This window comes from Typha angustifolia, chromosome 15, assembly GCF_048772165.1.
Source record: "Typha angustifolia cultivar Huaian chromosome 15, ASM4877216v1, whole genome shotgun sequence".
Classification (NCBI taxonomy): Eukaryota; Viridiplantae; Streptophyta; class Magnoliopsida; order Poales; family Typhaceae; genus Typha; species Typha angustifolia.
The window spans coordinates 21549784-21567857 of NC_133253.1; the positions used below are offsets into that span (position 1 = coordinate 21549784).

Consider the following 18074-nt stretch of genomic DNA (forward strand, 5'->3'; position numbering starts at 1 on the left):
TACCCGCCAAAATAAACGCCTCCAATTCGATCATCTCAGATTTTTAACGGTCACCATTCGCTCCTCTATTTCTCACCCAAAAAGCACCGTAATTACTCTTAATTTCTCTAAGATGTCTTCTCCTCCTCTTTCCTTCTCGCAACCGGGGCCTCGTCTTTGCGGCTACAGCAGGAAGGAGAAGTCATTGGGCCTCTTGTGCTCCAAGTAATATTGCTCTTGACGCGATCCGGGTTGCCCTTTTCTGTTGATTTTTTGGAAATTTTTCTGAATTTTTTGGTGCGGTCTCGTAGTTTCGTGAGCTTATACAATAACGATGACGCGGACTCTGTGAACCTGGACGATGCGGCGGCGCGATTGGGCGTCGAGAGGCGGCGGATGTACGATATTGTCAACGTTCTCGAGAGCGTTGGGGTGAGTTCTTGATTTCTTGGTATAATATATTTCCTTTTTTCTCAATATAAGATGCGTTGGATATGAATCTTGTTAGATACTGGCGAGGAAGGGTAGGAAAAAGTATTCTTGGATCGGGGTTTCTGGGATCCCAAAGGCCTTAGAAGAACTTAAGGTTTGTGAATTATGGGTCTTGTAGATATCTTACCCTAATAAGAGTTCAAATTTCCTTGACCTAATTTTTAACTTCATCTGGATCAGGAGGAGGCATTACGAGAGATTTATGGTTCTTATACAGAAGATCCATCTATCAAAGTAGGTCAAGATTTATCTACTCTATCTTTTTCTTAAAAACAAAAGAAGAAAAAAAAATTCTTACGGTAATCGTGGTTATTATACAACTCTCTTAGGTTTCTGATGACGAAGAAGAAGAGGAGACCTCAGTAGATGAGAGTGAAGATTTTGAAACTGAAAAGTTGAGCCGATTTGTTAATGCTTGTTCATCGAGCAATATCTTTATCTGGGAAACATATGGTACGTATACTTATTTCACTATTTCGAAATTCTTATTGAATGTATTTGCATTCAATTCCACTAGTAAAAGAAAGAAATGCTTCTTTGTTATTGCACTGGCCTCCAGTTACGATCTAATTCTGCATCTTGAATGGCAGTTAGATACCAGAAGAAGAACTCACTTGGCCAACTGACCCAGGACTTTGTTAAACTCTTCCTTGCATCAGATGTAAGCTTACCATGGCCACAACGTTTTGGATTGTCTTGGTTCTTTTTCATGGGGTTATTGATTATTGTGTTATACTTCCACCAGAGTAGGACAATTTCACTTGATGAGGCTGCAAAGATGATACTTAGGGATAGTGATGAGACAACTAATATGAGAAGTAGTGTCCGTTTCCATCACCTTCTATGTCCTTCTTTCTATATATCGTTAACTGAGCTTATTTTTATCTTTTCAAGATAACAATGCAGCTAAAGTCCGACGTTTATATGACATAGCAAATGTATTGTCTTCCTTGAATCTCATTGAGAAAGTAAGATTTCATCTATCTTTTATGCAGCAAGAATGAAGCTTATTTATCTACATCAGTATGTAGTATTTACTATTCTGGCAATTTGGCTCATTGGAATTTGCAGATACAGCAATCAGATACAAGGAAACCAGCATTTAGATGGCTGGGCACCAAAGGGAAGCCAATGGTAGATAATGATGCGACAGTCACTACATTGCAAAGTAGAAAACGGCCAACAAAAAGAGCTTTTGGGACAGAGATCACCAATGTGGATTTGAAAAGTGGAAGATTAAATTCCTCAGTGGACAATAAACCTAACAAGGTGCAGAGGTGTGACAATTTGAAACCATGTAAACTGACAGAAGTGAAGCAATTACAGCGCTCCAAGGAGTGTTATGTTTTTGGGCCATTTCAGCCAGTTGGGAGAACAAAAGGAGGTACTGATGGGCATAAACTTGGAGAAAGAGATCAGGAATGTGTTAACTTTGCCTCCCCGGTCTGCTTCCAGTATCACAATGAAGGTTAGATTAAGAGTCCCTCGATCCTGGCTTTAATTTCTGGTCAATATCATAGAGTACGACATGTTTCTGACTAGTTTATTCAATTAAATACCAACACAATGATCATCTTTGAAAATTAAATAAGCTGCTCTTTATCTATGATGTTAATATATTTAGAGGTGTTACGAACTAAACTATCTCTGATCTGTTAATGTTAAGCTATGCTTTGCAATCCATTGTTTGAAGCTGCTCATCCTTATCTATGGTGCTAATACATTTGGAGTCAGTGAAAAATATCTCTGATTTATGCTTTGCAATCCACTGTTTAAATAAGTGGTTATCCCTTTTGTCGTCCTAACCAATTAATTTTGGAGCTCAAGTTTAGCTGGGAATTCTCTTGTCATCTTGAAATTGAAATTCAACTAGTAATAAAGAAATTATGTGAACATCTATTTATTTGAAACATTTTTATGCTGAGTAGCTGAAGTATAAAGCCTACAAAGGCATGCCTCTGCTTAGCAGTTGTTTTGCACCTATGTTCACGTAAGAGCTTTACCTTTTTATTCTCTTTTCCACTTAAACCTTTCGCAGTGATTCTAAATAAGAGAAGATAGGTTGTTTGAAATCATATGCCAATTATAAGTAACTCATGCTCATACAAATCCCTCATTGACTGATAACTTTTCTTTATATATATATATAGCAACTTCAATGAACTTGAAAACTTGATTTGGAAGTCACATTTGCCTAATAATTTGTCACCTTCTCTTATGCAGCACTGAGTGAGCTTTTTGCTCATTACCTGGAGGCATGGAAATCTTGGTACCTTAATATTGCTCAAGGAAGCAGCGCAGTGCAACTGCCTTTCACCAAGTCTGTCATCAACCAACTTTTGTAGAGCAACCTTCTCTTCACCTTGTCTCCAAAAATCGGTACATATATAGCACAGTTCTTTGTAAAAGAATTTCCACAGGATTACTTCTGGCTTGGTAGTTGTTCCTAGTGTTCATTCAAGAGGAGATTGTACAAATGATACAATTCATTATCTATCTGCTTCTTGGCATAGCACAACTGATTGAAGCCTCAGAAAATTTTATAGTGGAAGTAAATTGAACAATGGAAAAATAGGAGATAAGCTTCCATTGCTCAGTGAGAAGTAAACAGATGATACTGTAATTACCTTATCATTGTTAATCCAGTGGACCCTACCTTTCGTTGAACTTATAGCTTCTAGCCTTCTACCATAGACTGGTTGATCTATCAGACTTCTAGCTCTTTTTATGTCCTTTGGAAGTCATGTGAAAATGATGTTATGCATTTATAATTTTATACTATTTTAATTAAACCTCAAACATTTGAACTACTAAGCTTGTAACTATCTGTCTAAACTCCCATCCACATTTGAAAGGACTCACAGCCTATCTTCTGTTGAAGGAAATGCTGTTTCTTTTAGGCTGGGTGAATAAATATATGTCTTCTGTTACTTCTAGACTTCCTTGAGGGCTAAGTTCTATTTAGCAGGAGCTACTGTATGTAATTCTGTATTTATTTTACACTGGATGTATGGCCTGCTAGGCTTCTTTGCAATTTCCAGCCCTTTGTCTGACGAGCTAGATCTTCATTATCTACATAAAAAAGAATTTTATTTTTCTGTTGCCTTTCCCTGTTAAATTTATTATAATGCTTCTTGATGTTCATCATTGAGACCCAAAAAGTGGAAGATAGGTGAAGTGGCAACTGGCAGCATAAGCCATTTTTAACTGAATGGTCGTCTAAAGGTCCTCATACTGTTTCCTTTGCTCTATACTTATATTACTGCAGTAACTTCATTTCTTTAAATTCTGAAACCACATAGGTCATATTATGATAGTATCCTAATTAATTTGTAAATTGTAACATCATCTTGTGCAGCACTGGTTGAGAAGATATTTTCTCTTATTACTGAGGCGCGTAAATCTTAGTGCTGTAAAGTTGTCCGTGGAAGTAGCGCAGCCCAATTGCCTTGCATCAAGTTTGTCAACAACCAACTTTACTAGAGCAACCTTATCTTTACCTCATCTACATACATATTCAACTGGTTCAACTTGGCATTGTTTCATGGTATTCATAACATACTACAGTTCAAGAGGCCATTCTTACAAATAACACTGTTAATTATCAACTGTCTTCTTGATTGCAGCCTCAGAGAATCATTTACAGTGGAACTAATCGGAATACGGAACAATAGGGGTGAGAATTCCCCAGGGACATGATACTGCGATTCCAGATCATTATTTGATGCCACAGGTAAGCTTCCATTCCTTGGTAACTGAGGACAGCTACCGGTAAGCTGTTGTAGCTCTGTCTTACAGAGTTCTTGCATTCTGTTCCATGTGAAAAGGAAATTCTTGTCTCAATGGAATTGAAGGTTTCTTGTCTTATCATTCTCTCTCTCAATGGTAGCACCGTTCAAGAAGTGATTACAAAGTAGAAGTGATAAGTAGAAAATGATACTTGTTTGGTTGCAAATTTTGTTTACCAACTCTAAAATTTGATAGTGCTTGATATTAGTATTGCAGGTAAGGTCAAGTCTTTTGTTTACCCAGATAGTCTAGATAAGCTTTTGGTATACTTGATTACGAACTTGACTAATAGTTTCCAATATATGTTACTTATAATATGTCCTGAAAGATCCATAAGACTGACATCTTAATTAACAAGTTTAGGCTGGACTATTCAACCTCCTTCGTTTAACCGTTGTTATAGCATCTGTCATTATAGCAGTATCAACTTGTGAGATCCAACATGTTATTATATATTAACATTGACTGACTAAATTTGCATGATTATCTTAATTATTATTGAAATATAATTTCACTATCAATCGAGGTGGGTGGAAAAGCTCTTAATATTATTTTAAAACCATTATAAAAAGTAAGTTGACAATCAATTAAAAATGCCAGTCATGGAATAGCAGTAAGGAGACGCCAGCCTCTACTTAGATATCTTTTATACGGCCATAACTAAGTCAACTAGGTGAATGATAATCAAAGTCTAAATCTCTAATATCTTGCTTGGTCATATATAATGACTACGTTTTGCATATGAATTGAATGACGCATTGGGTGTCTGCTATCTGATATCTATATGCAAAGAGTGAATTCATCTCTGCTTAATGCCAGCAAACCTTCTTGTCAGCTGCAATGTTTGTCATCTGCACGGCATCATCTCATCGGTTGCTTTGTTTTTGAAAGTTAATCCAACTCTTGATGTGAAACTGGAAGAGTACGACGAATTCGTGTCGTGGTCTTTTTACCAAACTAACCCTCCTCCAAATTTTATATATCGAACTAAATCCCAACCTAAATTTAATACCAAGAGGATCTAAATTTGTCATTCATGTTTTACTTAGAAGATGAGTTGTATTTGAATTTAATGTCTTTCTTATAAGCTAAGGCCTAAGTAGTTGATCTTATCAGCATTTTTATTGTGCCAAGGAAATATATCTCAGGAAAAATACTAAGACTTAAGTATCAGATTAGATGTTGTTATATTTAAGTGCTTTTTGAAAAAGAAAAGAAAATTTATTTTAATTTTTTATTTTTATAGGAAAATGCTGAACTTATTATCAAATATTCATTTTATAAATAAATATTTTACTGACGAATTGATGATAGGGTTTAGGGTATGGTCTATTTCAGTAAATAAATTTTAGAGAAGGGCTAGTTTGGTCAAAAACTCCTCTAAACAAAATCCAGCTTTGAAAAGGAAAAAAGATTTAGTAGTAGCATTGACGTGGCACCTCTAGCATCTCCTATACAACCCCGGTCTCTCTCTCGTAAACCTCCTTTGATCACAACAAGTGGAGTAGGAGACGTAAATGGCGTTGGCCGTCACAGCTCTGTCGGGGCAACCGGATCTAAGCTCGCTGCTGGCTGAATCCGAGGAGATCCTGAGAGAAGTATTCACTTCCGATATCAGCGACGTCAAGAGGCTCTTAGAGAGAATCAACTCGTTCCTACAACATTCAGCTGTAGGGGATGATAGCTACACTCTCAAAGCAACTCTCCGGCAACTGCGAGAGGTCGCCTACGATACCGAAGACATCGTCGACGAGCTCATGCTCCTCTCGGGGAGGTCTGCTCCGAAAGGCTCAAGATTCATCTCTCGATTTGCCACCTTCGTCAAGTACTCGGTGGCGCGGGGCCGCATCTCCGCTCAGGTGAGGGGTATCGCTGCCAGCCTCCGCGAGATCAAGGAGAGGTACAAACAAGCTACAAACTTCAATGATCGCGAGACGCCGGCCAATGCGACGAGATGCAGATTGGATGATCACCACTTGGCTTCTCTTTGCCTCGATGAAGCCGAGCTCGTCGGCGTCGATGGGCCCAAGAAGGAACTCATTAAATGGTTACTGGAGAAGGAGGCCCAGTTGAAGGTGAAATTTGTAGTTGGGATGGCTGGCTTGGGCAAGACCACGCTTCTCAGGAGTATCTACAACCACGAGGAGGTGAAGGGGTGGTTCCAGTGCCATGCGTGGGTCACGGTGACGCCGTCGTTCTCGATCAAGGACCTCATGAGGAGCGTGGTGAACCAAATCTTCGAAGAGAGGCAGGAGCAGGTGCCTGAGAGCATCCATGTGATGGACGAGTTTCAGCTTGAAGAGATCATAAGGCGCTACCTGAAGGACAAAAGGTATTTGATTGTGTTCGATGATGTATGGAGTTCTAATGTTTTGGATGATTTCAAGTATGCCTTGCCCAATGATGTCTGTGGTAGCCGAATTATTGTCGCCACGCGAATTCTTGAAGTTGCTCATGCCTTCCAAGCATCATTGCCATCACCTGTTGATGTCTACAATCTCAAGCCACTGAATGATTTTGATGCGTGGTTACTCTTCTGCAAGAAGGCTTTCCAGTCTCTTCCTGGGGCTTCTTGTCCTCTGGAGCTAGAGAGGATCTCGCGGGAAGTTGTTCGGAAGTGTTCTGGTTTGCCCCTTGGGATTGTGGCAATTGGTGGCCTACTGTCAAAGAAAGAAAGAGATGTCAATGTGTGGCAAGAAATGCTTGGAAAATTAAATTGGGAGATTGGCAGAAGCCCTAGGGTTGACAATGTTACAAAGATCCTGTCTATTAGCTATGGTGATCTGCCTTACCCCCTTAGATCTTGCTTTTTGTACTTCAGTATGTTCCCAAAGAATTATTCTATTAAGCGCATGACACTGATCCGGTTATGGATTGCTGAAGGATTCCTTAAGAGTGAGGCAGGAAGAACTATGGAGGATATCGCAGAGGGCTACCTGAAGGAACTCATTGATAGGGGCATGGTTCAGGTAGCAGAGTTTTATAATTATGGAAGGGTGAGGAGCTGCAGGATTCATGACCGATTTCGAGAGATTGTAATCTTGAAATCGGAGGAGGAGAATTTTAGTACTTTTCTCACTAGAGAGGTCCACAAGATTGATGGTATGATACGGCGCCTATCAGTCCTGGACACCAGTGATGATTTGATACAGAATATCAGCTCTTCCTACCTCCGTGCTTTGTTCATCTTCAGATCAAATGCCATCAATACCTCATCCATGATCAACTCTTTCTTCGCTGGATTTAAATTGTTGAGGATCTTGGATTTAGAAGGTGCACCAGTGGAGACGTTGCCAGTGGAGTTTGCCAATCTACTCCACTTAAGGTACTTAAGCTTGAGAAATACAAGGATTAGTAAGCTGCCAAAGTCCTTGAGGAAGCTGATAAATCTACAGACTCTGGACCTCAAGGGCACCTATGTGACTCAGTTGCCTTCAGAGATCACCAAGCTCAAAAGCCTGCGCCATCTTCTTGCTTATCACTATTATACTGGACGTCTTCCACCTTACTATTATGCTCTTGGTGTTAAAGTTCCTAGGGGTATAGGGAGACTGACACAGCTTCAGAAGCTAATGTACATAGATGCAAACCAAGAAAGCGGTGTGCTTAATGAGCTTGCAAGCCTGACAGAATTGAAGAGGTTAGGCATTGTCAAACTGAGAGAACAAGATGGTGTGCATTTGTGTTCCTCTGTCGCAAGGATGAAGGAGCTTCTTTCTTTTTCAGCAGCATCACTTGATATAGATGAGCATCTTGTGCTAAATTCTCTGGTTCCTCCAGAAAAGCTTGAACGCCTATATCTAAGGGGTCCTTTGGCAGCAATACCACCATGGGTTTGCTCTCTCAAGAACCTTGTGAGGATGCGACTTAGGTGGTCGAGATTGTCAGAGAACTCACTTAACGAACTTCATGCTCTGCAGTGTTTGATTGAACTCTCACTCATCCAGGCATATGAAGGGGAGACGCTATGCTTCAATCAAGGATTTGACAAGCTTAAAATATTTGAGTTAGACCGTTTGGACAATCTAAAGTCTGTTGATGTGAAAGGAGCAATGCCTAATCTTCAGAAGATGTACATAAGGTCCTGCAAGAATTTGCTCATAGTACCAGAAGGTATAAACCAGCTAAGGAACCTCAAAGAACTTCACTTGTTTGACATGCCTAAGGACTTTCTGCACAAATTCAGAAGAGGAGGGATAGATCGTTGTAGTCTTGAGCACATTCCAGTAATCCGCAGTTACAATAATCAAGACAGGATTTATGAAGATCTGTAGGGACTGCTTGGACATGTGGCTTTTCTGTATGTGGTACTTCCCATATGGATTCAGAGGGACAAGGAGAGTGCCTGAAGATTACATTGGAGGGTTAATAATTTGCTACATTCTCTTTCCTCACTTGATCAGCTTAGCTCTCTTTGCTCATGTGAATGTAGGACAGACATCAGAGACCAGAATCCAAGCAAGCCTTGAGGAATCACATGAAGGAAAACACATGGTAGTGTGATTTCACACTCCTTTTTGTCTGTAAATATACTATTTTCATAGCATTGAGTATCATCACTGTTTTTTCATTTCCTTATTACTAGCCTTTTGCTAAGTTCTTGAGCAGGTCAACAGACATAAGGTGTTATATACTAGTCTTTTCTCTTTACCTCCAGTCCAATTGAAGTCTATGTCGACTCATTACATAGAAAGTTGAACAAGTCATTCTAGTTAATGTCTTTAGGATATTACTTCTAGTACTTTAGCCTGCTGTTAAGGCTTAGGATCTGTTCTTCTGCATCACTTTAGATCAGCTTTCAGTTTGTTTGTTTTTTCTTCATAATTGTAAAAGTAGATTTAAAGAAGCATTTACTTTTGACATGTTGTAGTAGCTTGTCATGACAATCCTTTTTTCTATAAATTGCTGAAGGTAATGTTGATAAAAAAAACAATATCTCCGATCATCAATTGTGATGCAAGCGGCAGGTAGACATCCCTGCCGTGCTGATGTGTTGTCTACTGAACTGTGCCAACACATTGGACTTGCTTTTTTCGGTATGAATGCTTATATTACAACAGTCTGTTGTTCTCAGCATCACTTCCACACTTATTGGTTGGTTAGTTTCTAGATAACCGCGTCTTAGACATTATAAGAAAGTTACCCAATATCAACTTACTTTATCTGAGCCTCCATCTTAAAGCACTATCAGCTAAACTTTTACCAAACATGAAGTAGTTGAGGTTCCTTAATGAAAATTGAGTTTGGCAAATGACGCTTAAATTGAGAAGGCTGCTAGAAAGCAAAATAATTTCACATAACAAAAGGTGAAAGATGTTACAACGATTAATTTCTGACAGTTAATAAATTTGATAATAAGATTCTCATTTTATAAACAGTTGAGTAAGTTGAGCCCTTATGTTCACCTACTATCTTCAACACATTGTCAACTCTCTAAACATGTCCAACTAGTTTCTGCTCTTTGATTGGTGATGGCACTCATGGAGATAAGGACTACCAAGTTCAAACTAGTATGTAGAAATGTACCCCCTTTTCTCATTCTATCATTTTCTATCAACTCTTAAGTTTGTCATATTAAAGGCTACTTAATAATCATAGCAAGCAGAAAATATCATATCAAATTGTTCTCCATCATCATTTTCTAAACAGTTCAAAGTTCATCCCTGTTCAGGCTGACCTCCTGACCTTCAAACTTCCTCTAAACAATCTCCTTAATAATTAAGACATAGTTTCTCTTTATCGAAAGTTGCTTCTAAATTTTTCTTAATAAGTGGAATGACAACTAGAGGTGATCTTTTAGATGGATCATAAGAAAACTGGAATATCATTTTTTAAATGGTCAAAATGTTAATCTCACATCAGGAATAACTCAATGTCTCAACCTTTTGTAGTTATCTATAATTTCCTTTTTCTAGATCATTTTTAAAGAGGTCACATATTCAAGTCTTGGAAAGAGCCTATTTAGAAATGAAGGTAATGCTGTGTGCTCCTTCCCTCCCTAGATCCTGTGTTGCAGGGGCCTTAAGCACCTGGGTGCCCTTTTTTAAAATTATCTCTACATTGTTTCTGTTAGGAGCCTTCTTTCCCTAGTTATTCAGCTTCCTATCTTGTCCATCTTTCTCTAGTTCTATCTCACAACAGCTGTTTCAGAGCATAGATCAAGGAAGGGTACTGTTTTTGGTCATAAAAGCTTCTGTCAGGAAGTATAAGAATAGGCCTTACAGAATAAATAAATACAAAATGAAATTCAAATTACTCTGCCTTTTGTTAAAAGAAGAGGAGCTTGTCACTTGCTTGAAAGCAGAAGAAATTTCAACTTTGAAGTTCGTTATATGTGATTCAATTTATGTATTCCCCTATAGGCTTCTTTGGTGCAATTCTTGATTTTCTTCCCATTTGTCTGTTTCATGCTTAGCTAAATCACCGGTGTGTATTGGTGGCTTAGAAATTAGAATATTCTGAAAAGTAAATTGCTGAGAAAATTAAACCAACTTGCTGGAGCATTGACCTTAGAATGTCAACGAAAGCTACAGGAACAAATAAAGAAGCTAAACCTTATACAGAGCCATCTGCTGAAAATAATATACCAGCTTGCTAGAGCATTGACTTGATTATATGAGAGATGATAAGTATTATATACAAGAGCAGTTACTGCATATTGTCAAACTGAGTTTCTAGGGAATGGCTTGTTGTAGAAGGAATTGCCAGATCATCGTATATTCTTCAAATGAGCTCATGAGTGCACAACTTTTTCAGACAATAATGCTTTTTTCTCTTCTTTTTCCTAATATTGTTTCCATTAATCACATTAAGTTATTCTTGGCTATTATTAGAACTAAGCTACATCCTTATCGGCAATCAGAAGGCAACCTCTCAGATTTGTTATTAACTATCTGTACAATTGCAAGATAATCACCATATAATCATATTAGTTGCCTATTACCCCAAATAGACTCGCACACATTTGGGTTCTCCTCTGCTAGTTTCTGGGGACTGGAGGCTAAGACATCATTTCATTGATCTCATCACTTGTACCTAGTGCACTTAAGAACGGAACATAATCTTGCACTTTGTTGCAGTTTGATTCTTTCATTTCAAGAAGTAATATTACTGGTTAGCAGCTAATATACTGAAAATTTGTTCCGTATCATTTTCCTAAGTGGAGGATGGACGCCAACATTCACGAGTGGTTCAGGTAATTTTGAGCCTGAATTTCACTATGCCCTTACAGTAGAAAGTTAAAATGGTTTTGCATTGTCTGTAAGTTATCTGGTAAATGCTATGCATGATGAGATCTATCGAATTCCATCATCCTTGCCACCAATAGATATGACAACAACGATATTTTTCATTTGTAAGTTGGAGGGGGCGATTACTGCTTCATTGATGGTGAGGTATGTCCTCTTGACTTGCTTTATTCATGTCAACTGTATTAATTTTTTTTTTGTTCTTTGTCTTTTTGTTTCAATGAAATTAAGTGTTCATTACGGTTTACATTTTAAAATTCTCCGATACAACATATTTTTGTATAGTTCTCACTATGTCTTTTCCATAATGCTACAAGGTTTGCTGTCTGTTTTTATTTTTGTATAGTTCAACTTAATATTTTTGTATAGTCCTCATTTTCCTCCATTGTTTTTATTCTGCATCTGTTCTCACTGCATCTATTAGTTGCCGAGCATATTCTGTAAAGTTGTTGCTGCAAGAGCTAAACTAACTTGATGGATCATTGACTTCATATTTACATTAAAATTCAATAATCAGAAACCAGACTTGATAAGAAATAGCTACTTAAAAAATTAACCAACCTCTGGAGGTTGGCTTGTAGATATATTAAAGTATTAAAGTCAACTACAATAAACAATCAGTAAATTAAACTCAACTACTGTTGGCAATAGTATTTCAATTTATGGCACATTCACAACTAAGAACATCTTAACCAAGAGTTACAAGATAAATCATCCTAGGATTCAAGAAATTTTGAAATTTTACCTAATGCAGGTATTCTGGTTTATTGAACAGCATAAGTCTGCTAACAATATGCAGAATTTGAACATTCTTACTGCTTCTGAGGAATTAATATAAAAAAAATTGAATTCCTAATGAAGAAGGCTGTCTTTATATATCGTCAACATTAGAAACTAATTCACTTGTATTTTCATTGATTTGGGTAAGCGACTTCAGTGAGTTGTTATCTTTAAACTCAACATGAAAATATCCATTATTTAAGGTATTTTGCAAATACCTGGTAGAATTGAGGAACATAGTAAATAAAAGATGATAGAAGTAGCTTTTTATCTTGAAGGTTAACAAATACAATGAACAAGTAGAATTCTCCCAAGTATGGAGAATTTATTAAGTTGAGTCACCAGTCCATCCAGGTACTGGCTAAGATTTACTTGCAATACATTCTCTTTTTAATTGAACAAGTCTATGAGCAGCATAGCTGACTCCTAATGGGTGCACCAACCATGATCTCCCTAGGAAATTGACCAATTTAATACAATCCTCAATTCAGATTGTTGAGTTTCAAAATTGGAAACATAATTAGAGAGAAAAGGAGAGAGAAGATGGGAGCGATTGTACCAAGTGTAGCAGGAAGTCTTGTGGTACCTACCATTAAGAAGGTAATCTATTGGATCGAATTGTTGGCAGGAAAACATACATCTGTTGAAGGCATCAACAGAGATCTACAGCGGATGAAAGAATTGCTTGAAGACACAACTGGAATGGAAGAGAACAATGTAGTAAAGGCAACTCGGGAAGAAGCAAGAGAACTGTGCAATCACATGGACGATGTTATTCAGACTTCACACCATTTCAATAACTCTGATATCAGTGGATTTTCCAGCTGTCTCCGTAGATATGCTCACAAGATACTGCACACCTCTTCTCTTTGTACCATGGCTGATCAGATAATGGAGATCAGGAGCAAGGTCGGGCCAATTCAAAGTGTTCTAATACCATTTGTTGCCAGTAAGCAAGGAAGATTGCAGAATTGCCATATTGCTCCAATTCTCGAGGAAAGTGATTTCATAGGCATGGAAGAGCCAAAGAGTATGCTGTTCAGGGAACTTCGGACAGGGGTGAATAATTTGAAAGTTATCACGGTGACTGGGATGGCTGGTATCGGTAAGACAACTCTTACTAGAATCATTTATGAGGATTGGAGCATAAAAGCAAATTTCGACTGCCATGCTTGGGCTACAGTAGAGGAATCATTCACTACTAAGCAGCTATTGACAAACATTCTCATACAACTATTTAGAGACACAAACACTAGGCTTCCTGAAATGATCGGCATAATGGAAACTGATCATCTTACAAATGAAATTAAGCAGCATCTCCAAGGCAAAAGGTACATAATTGTTCTTGATGATTTATCGAAAAAATCAGAACAGAAAGTCTTTTTCATGCATGCACTACCAAAGTATGATTATGGAAGAGTAGTAGTCACATCACGAAGAAAGAGTGTTGTAGAACCATCTGATTGTACCATAGATCTTGAACCATTGTCTCATGAATTGGCTATGGCCCTCTTCTATAGGAGAACTTTTGGATCTGAACTTGAAGTAGACTGTCCCTTAGAATTTAGAGACCTTTCTTCAAAGATTGTCCAGCATTGTCATGGATTACCACTTGCCATAGCTGTAATAGGAGGCCTTCTGTTAAGGAAGGAACTCCCTGTATGGATCTGCCTCCTTTCAGATTTAGGACGTGGAAATTTTCAAGATGCCACAGAATTATTAGTCACAAGCATCAACACTCTTCCTGAAAGCCTGAAAAATTGTCTATTTTACTTCAGCATGTTTCCAAGGAATTTTTCTATTACACCCATCAATCTAATTCGATTGTGGATTGCTGAGGGATTCGTAAAAGAGGAGAGGGGAAGGACAATGGAGGAAGTTGCCCATAGCTACCTCACTGATCTCATTGATCGTAATATTATTCAAGTGGCAGGATTTTATGATTATGGGAGGATAAAAAGTTGCAAGGTTCATGGTCTGCTCCACCAAATCATTCTAGGAAAAGCTGAGGAGGAGAATTTCGGTACAAGCTCCATGAGACATAGCCCGACAATATACAAAAGAATTCGACGTCTGTCAATTCAGGAGAGAGAGGAAGATGTTCCACAAAAACTATCTATCTCTCTTCTTCGTGCTTTGTTTATTTTCAGAGAAATGTCATATATGCCAGAGTTCTTTTCAAGCATAAAATCATTGAGGGTCTTGAATTTGGAGGGTGCACTGATTAAGGAGTTTCCGAAAGAAATAGCAACTCTGATTCATTTAAGGTATCTTAACCTGAGGAATACTAGCATAATTGAACTTCCAAAGGCCTTGGGAAATCTCATATATCTAGAAACCTTGAATCTCAAACGCACCAACTTGTCCACATTACCAGCAGAGATCCTTAAACTTCGAAGGCTTCGACATCTGCTTTCTTACCGCTATGTGGAAAAGAAACCAGCCTTGATCTATGGTGTAAAAGTGCCAACTGGAATAGGGCGACTAAAGGAGCTGCAGGCTTTCTCAGTTGTAGTGGCAGAAGACAGCGAGATAGTTAAAGAGCTCGGTAATCTTTCCCAGTTGAGGAGGTTAGGAATTGTGAAACTGAGAAGTAAAGATGGATGCAGTCTATGTGCTTCAATTGCAAAGATGAAACAACTTTGCTCCCTTTCAGTGACATCAACTGATAACGAGCCTCTTGATCTACAAAATCTATTGGCACCATCACTTGTCGATCAACAAAATTTATTAGCTGGCCCACCACATCTTCAACGATTATATTTGCGGGGAAAGTTGCAGATGTTGCCTCCTTGCTTTCCCCATCTACATAGCATTGTAAGACTGCGTTTAAGGGGATCTGAATTAAGTCAAGATCCATTTGAAGTTCTTCAGACACTAGGAAACTTGGCTGAGCTTTCTCTGATTCAAGCGTACATTGGGCAAGAGTTATGTTGTAAAAAAGGTGGATTTCAAAAACTCAAGATACTAGATGTTGAGCAATTGAGTAACTTAATTACTGTGACCGTGCTCGGAGCAATGCCTAACCTTCGTAAGATGATAATAAGAAACTGTGAGAAGCTGGAAAGTGTGCCACTGGGCATTAGGGGCCTAGCAAACCTGAAAGAACTCCACCTATTTGAAATGCCAAATCAGTTTCTTGTGACACTACGGAGTAGTGGGGAACGAGAGAAGGTACAGAACATCGATAAAATATGCTACTACTATTATGAACAAGGGTTTCCTCAGGAACTTATAGAGTTAGTTCTCACAGAAGAGTTCCTTGATGCACAATCCTCTACTTCGTAAGTTTTCACGGGTGCTTCCTCTACATGGCAGATATGTCCATTTCCTGTGTTTTCACAGTACCACCTTCGTATCTAAGCTATATCCTTTTTCTTGTCTTTTTTTTTCTTGGATTCTTGATCACCAACAGGACTAGTTTCTACACTGCTCGCGATGGGGACACTGAGGAGGCAACATCATCTCCGCATGAGATCACACCACATGGAAAAGAAGTTATATCAGGGGAGCATATCCTTGTATAGATCAAGGTGGCAAAATTTGATATCGAGTGCAAATTCACTTATCACAAGAGGCTTTATCGTAACGTTTGCATTGCTTTGCGATTTATGGCATTGGGGTCATTTGCATCAAATTTTTTTAATTTTCCAGAATTATCCTGTTCTTTGTACCATACATTAGTGTGCCTATGTTGCCCAAGACTATTCCTGCCTGTGGTTATAATTTATGAACTTGGTATGCAAGGAAATTCTCTATACCCTGTATGACAGCTTACAGCAGTCGGCTCATACTTTTGCTTTTCTTACGATTCCTTTGTTATGCAACACACTTGGAAATGTATACCAATCAGGCACTATGTGCTTGATCCGAATAATTATACTCTAGTTAACTGATATGGCACTGTATAATCTATGATGACTTTCTTCTTTGAAATTTATAGCTCTTATTTCAAATCGGTAATATGCCATTCAATGAGCAAATGGGCAGGTGGAATATTTGCACCTTACTGGAAAAAGAACTCAAAATCTAAGCCAAAAGTTAAAGCTATGAAGAAATTCGACAACAATATCCATACAATTAATCTGTCCAAGTTGGTCAAATATAGAGGTAGAGGCCTACTTTTTACTCTTATAGAGGCGAATTCTGATGAGTAGAAGAAATAGACCTTGAGAGGATTTTCATGATAGCTCTGAAAGCTCCAGACAATGAGGAGACATTCCTTTTTATTGGTATATCTTCATTATTTACTCCCAGATCTTAAGAAGATTCTTTCATCTTCACCTCTAATGGGTAAAAGTGGGGCATTATTATTCTATACAATATACACTGCTATGAAAAAGCTATTGGTGATTTGATATGTTGCTGATAAGTTATCTTTTTTTATTTTTATTTTGAAGAGATACTAATAAATGAGGAAGGATTATAACTAAAAGAAGAAGCAACTTTAGATTTCATGGTGGAAGTAAACTGTATCATGCATTACATATCATTGTCAATCCAGCAGTCTAAGCCTCCATTTTCTTTCTACTATGACATCTATCCTGCAGTGTTGTTGCATTCTTCTTCCTTGTTTTAATCTGAGGCATGGCCAATCTTTGGCATTAATCAGTTAAATGCAGGAAATTTTATTATGAATTGCAAGATATCTACAATGATAGAGAAAGTTTAAAAGCAAAAGCAAAGAAATTTGAGGTCAACTCCATAGGTCAAACATTGAGTTGTATACCATAATAACAATAACTCTCTCTCTCACTCTCTCTTTCACTCTCTCCCCTTCTTTTGTCAACGGAGAGTTATTAGTCTATAATCGCATCTCTCTCAGCTCTGCTCCTCTTGTTCCCATGTTTCCCAGAGTTGACTTCACAAACTGGCTCCCTAGACCTGGAAAAGGCGGCGGAGAGATTGTTGTAGACGTCGACGACTCGATTCATGTTGTTGTTAAGCTCTCTGATGAGGGCAATGTTGCGGCTAAGATTGTCGGGGACTTTGGACTCATGGTTCCTATCGATCTCATTGATTAGGAGTCGATTCTGCTCTAAGAGGTTCTGGGCACGAGTGAAGCTCTTCCTGAAGGATTGCATCACCCTACAACCCTCACGAACTTGGTTCCCATTGCCATGGATTGGTGAGCTCTGCTGCTGCTCCTCCTCCTCCTCCTCCATCCAATTCTTGTCAACAAAGCAAAGAGGAAGAACAACAACTTCAAAGATTTAAAAAACAAAAACCAAAGACGATCCAATTCCCCCCAATTACTTCCCGAATCTTTTCGTACGTGACCATCAAGATGCAATTTTTCATGCTAAATAGCAAAAACCCCAAATAAGAAGAGATCTAGGGAAAGAATTTTTCTATTAAAATCTTACCGAATTCTTCAGATTGCGAGGTAGATATCCTTGGGTGGGGGGGGGGGGGGGGGGGGGGGTTGGGGGTGGGGCGAATCTCGAAGGAAAGATTGCACGACGCAATCCTCGGAAAAGATACTCGAACAGAGAGAAATTAACAAATAGGAAAAAGGAAATCTCTTCGACGACAACCCCTTTGCCCCTGGTCTCTCCCCTGTGTGTCTTAATATACGGAGGTCCTGTGTGGTTACTGTCTACCCACATAGTGTAACGTGGTGTGGTAACGGGGCCATTTAGCTCCTCGGTTCTGACACCTGAAATGCACGTGGCAATAAAGCTAAACCGACTAAGGAAAGCACCCGAACGGCCGTTACAAATCTTTAATAAGTGGTTCAAATTATTAAATAAAATATTTTATACCGATTGTATATTATTAACTCCT

At 38.4% G+C, this 18074-nt stretch overlaps 2 protein-coding genes and 1 long non-coding RNA gene across 3 annotated transcripts; 2 read left to right on the forward strand and 1 right to left on the reverse strand.

Moving 5' to 3' along the window:
- The first annotated feature begins 112 nt into the window (after positions 1-112).
- On the forward strand, positions 113-5365 carry LOC140777061 (E2F transcription factor-like E2FF). The gene is made up of 12 exons (XM_073120961.1): positions 113-204; positions 291-411; positions 488-565; positions 652-705; positions 801-924; positions 1062-1132; positions 1217-1289; positions 1366-1439; positions 1543-1939; positions 2695-2850; positions 3830-4018; positions 4098-5365. The coding sequence occupies exons 1-10, from the start codon at positions 113-115 to the stop codon at positions 2814-2816; spliced, it is 1206 nt and encodes a 401-aa protein (XP_072977062.1). The 3' UTR covers positions 2817-2850; positions 3830-4018; positions 4098-5365.
- Positions 5366-5372: 7 nt separating this feature from the next.
- LOC140777062 (uncharacterized) lies at positions 5373-16152 on the forward strand. The gene is made up of 3 exons (XM_073120962.1): positions 5373-8530; positions 12779-15571; positions 15703-16152. The coding sequence occupies exons 1-3, from the start codon at positions 5778-5780 to the stop codon at positions 15812-15814; spliced, it is 5658 nt and encodes a 1885-aa protein (XP_072977063.1). The 5' UTR covers positions 5373-5777; the 3' UTR covers positions 15815-16152.
- Positions 16153-16891: 739 nt separating this feature from the next.
- LOC140779822 (uncharacterized) lies at positions 16892-17719 on the reverse strand. The gene is made up of 2 exons (XR_012107404.1): positions 17654-17719; positions 16892-17458 (listed from the first exon to the last, which is right to left on the reverse strand). It is a non-coding gene; the product is annotated as an uncharacterized lncRNA (long non-coding RNA).
- Positions 17720-18074: the final 355 nt, after the last annotated feature.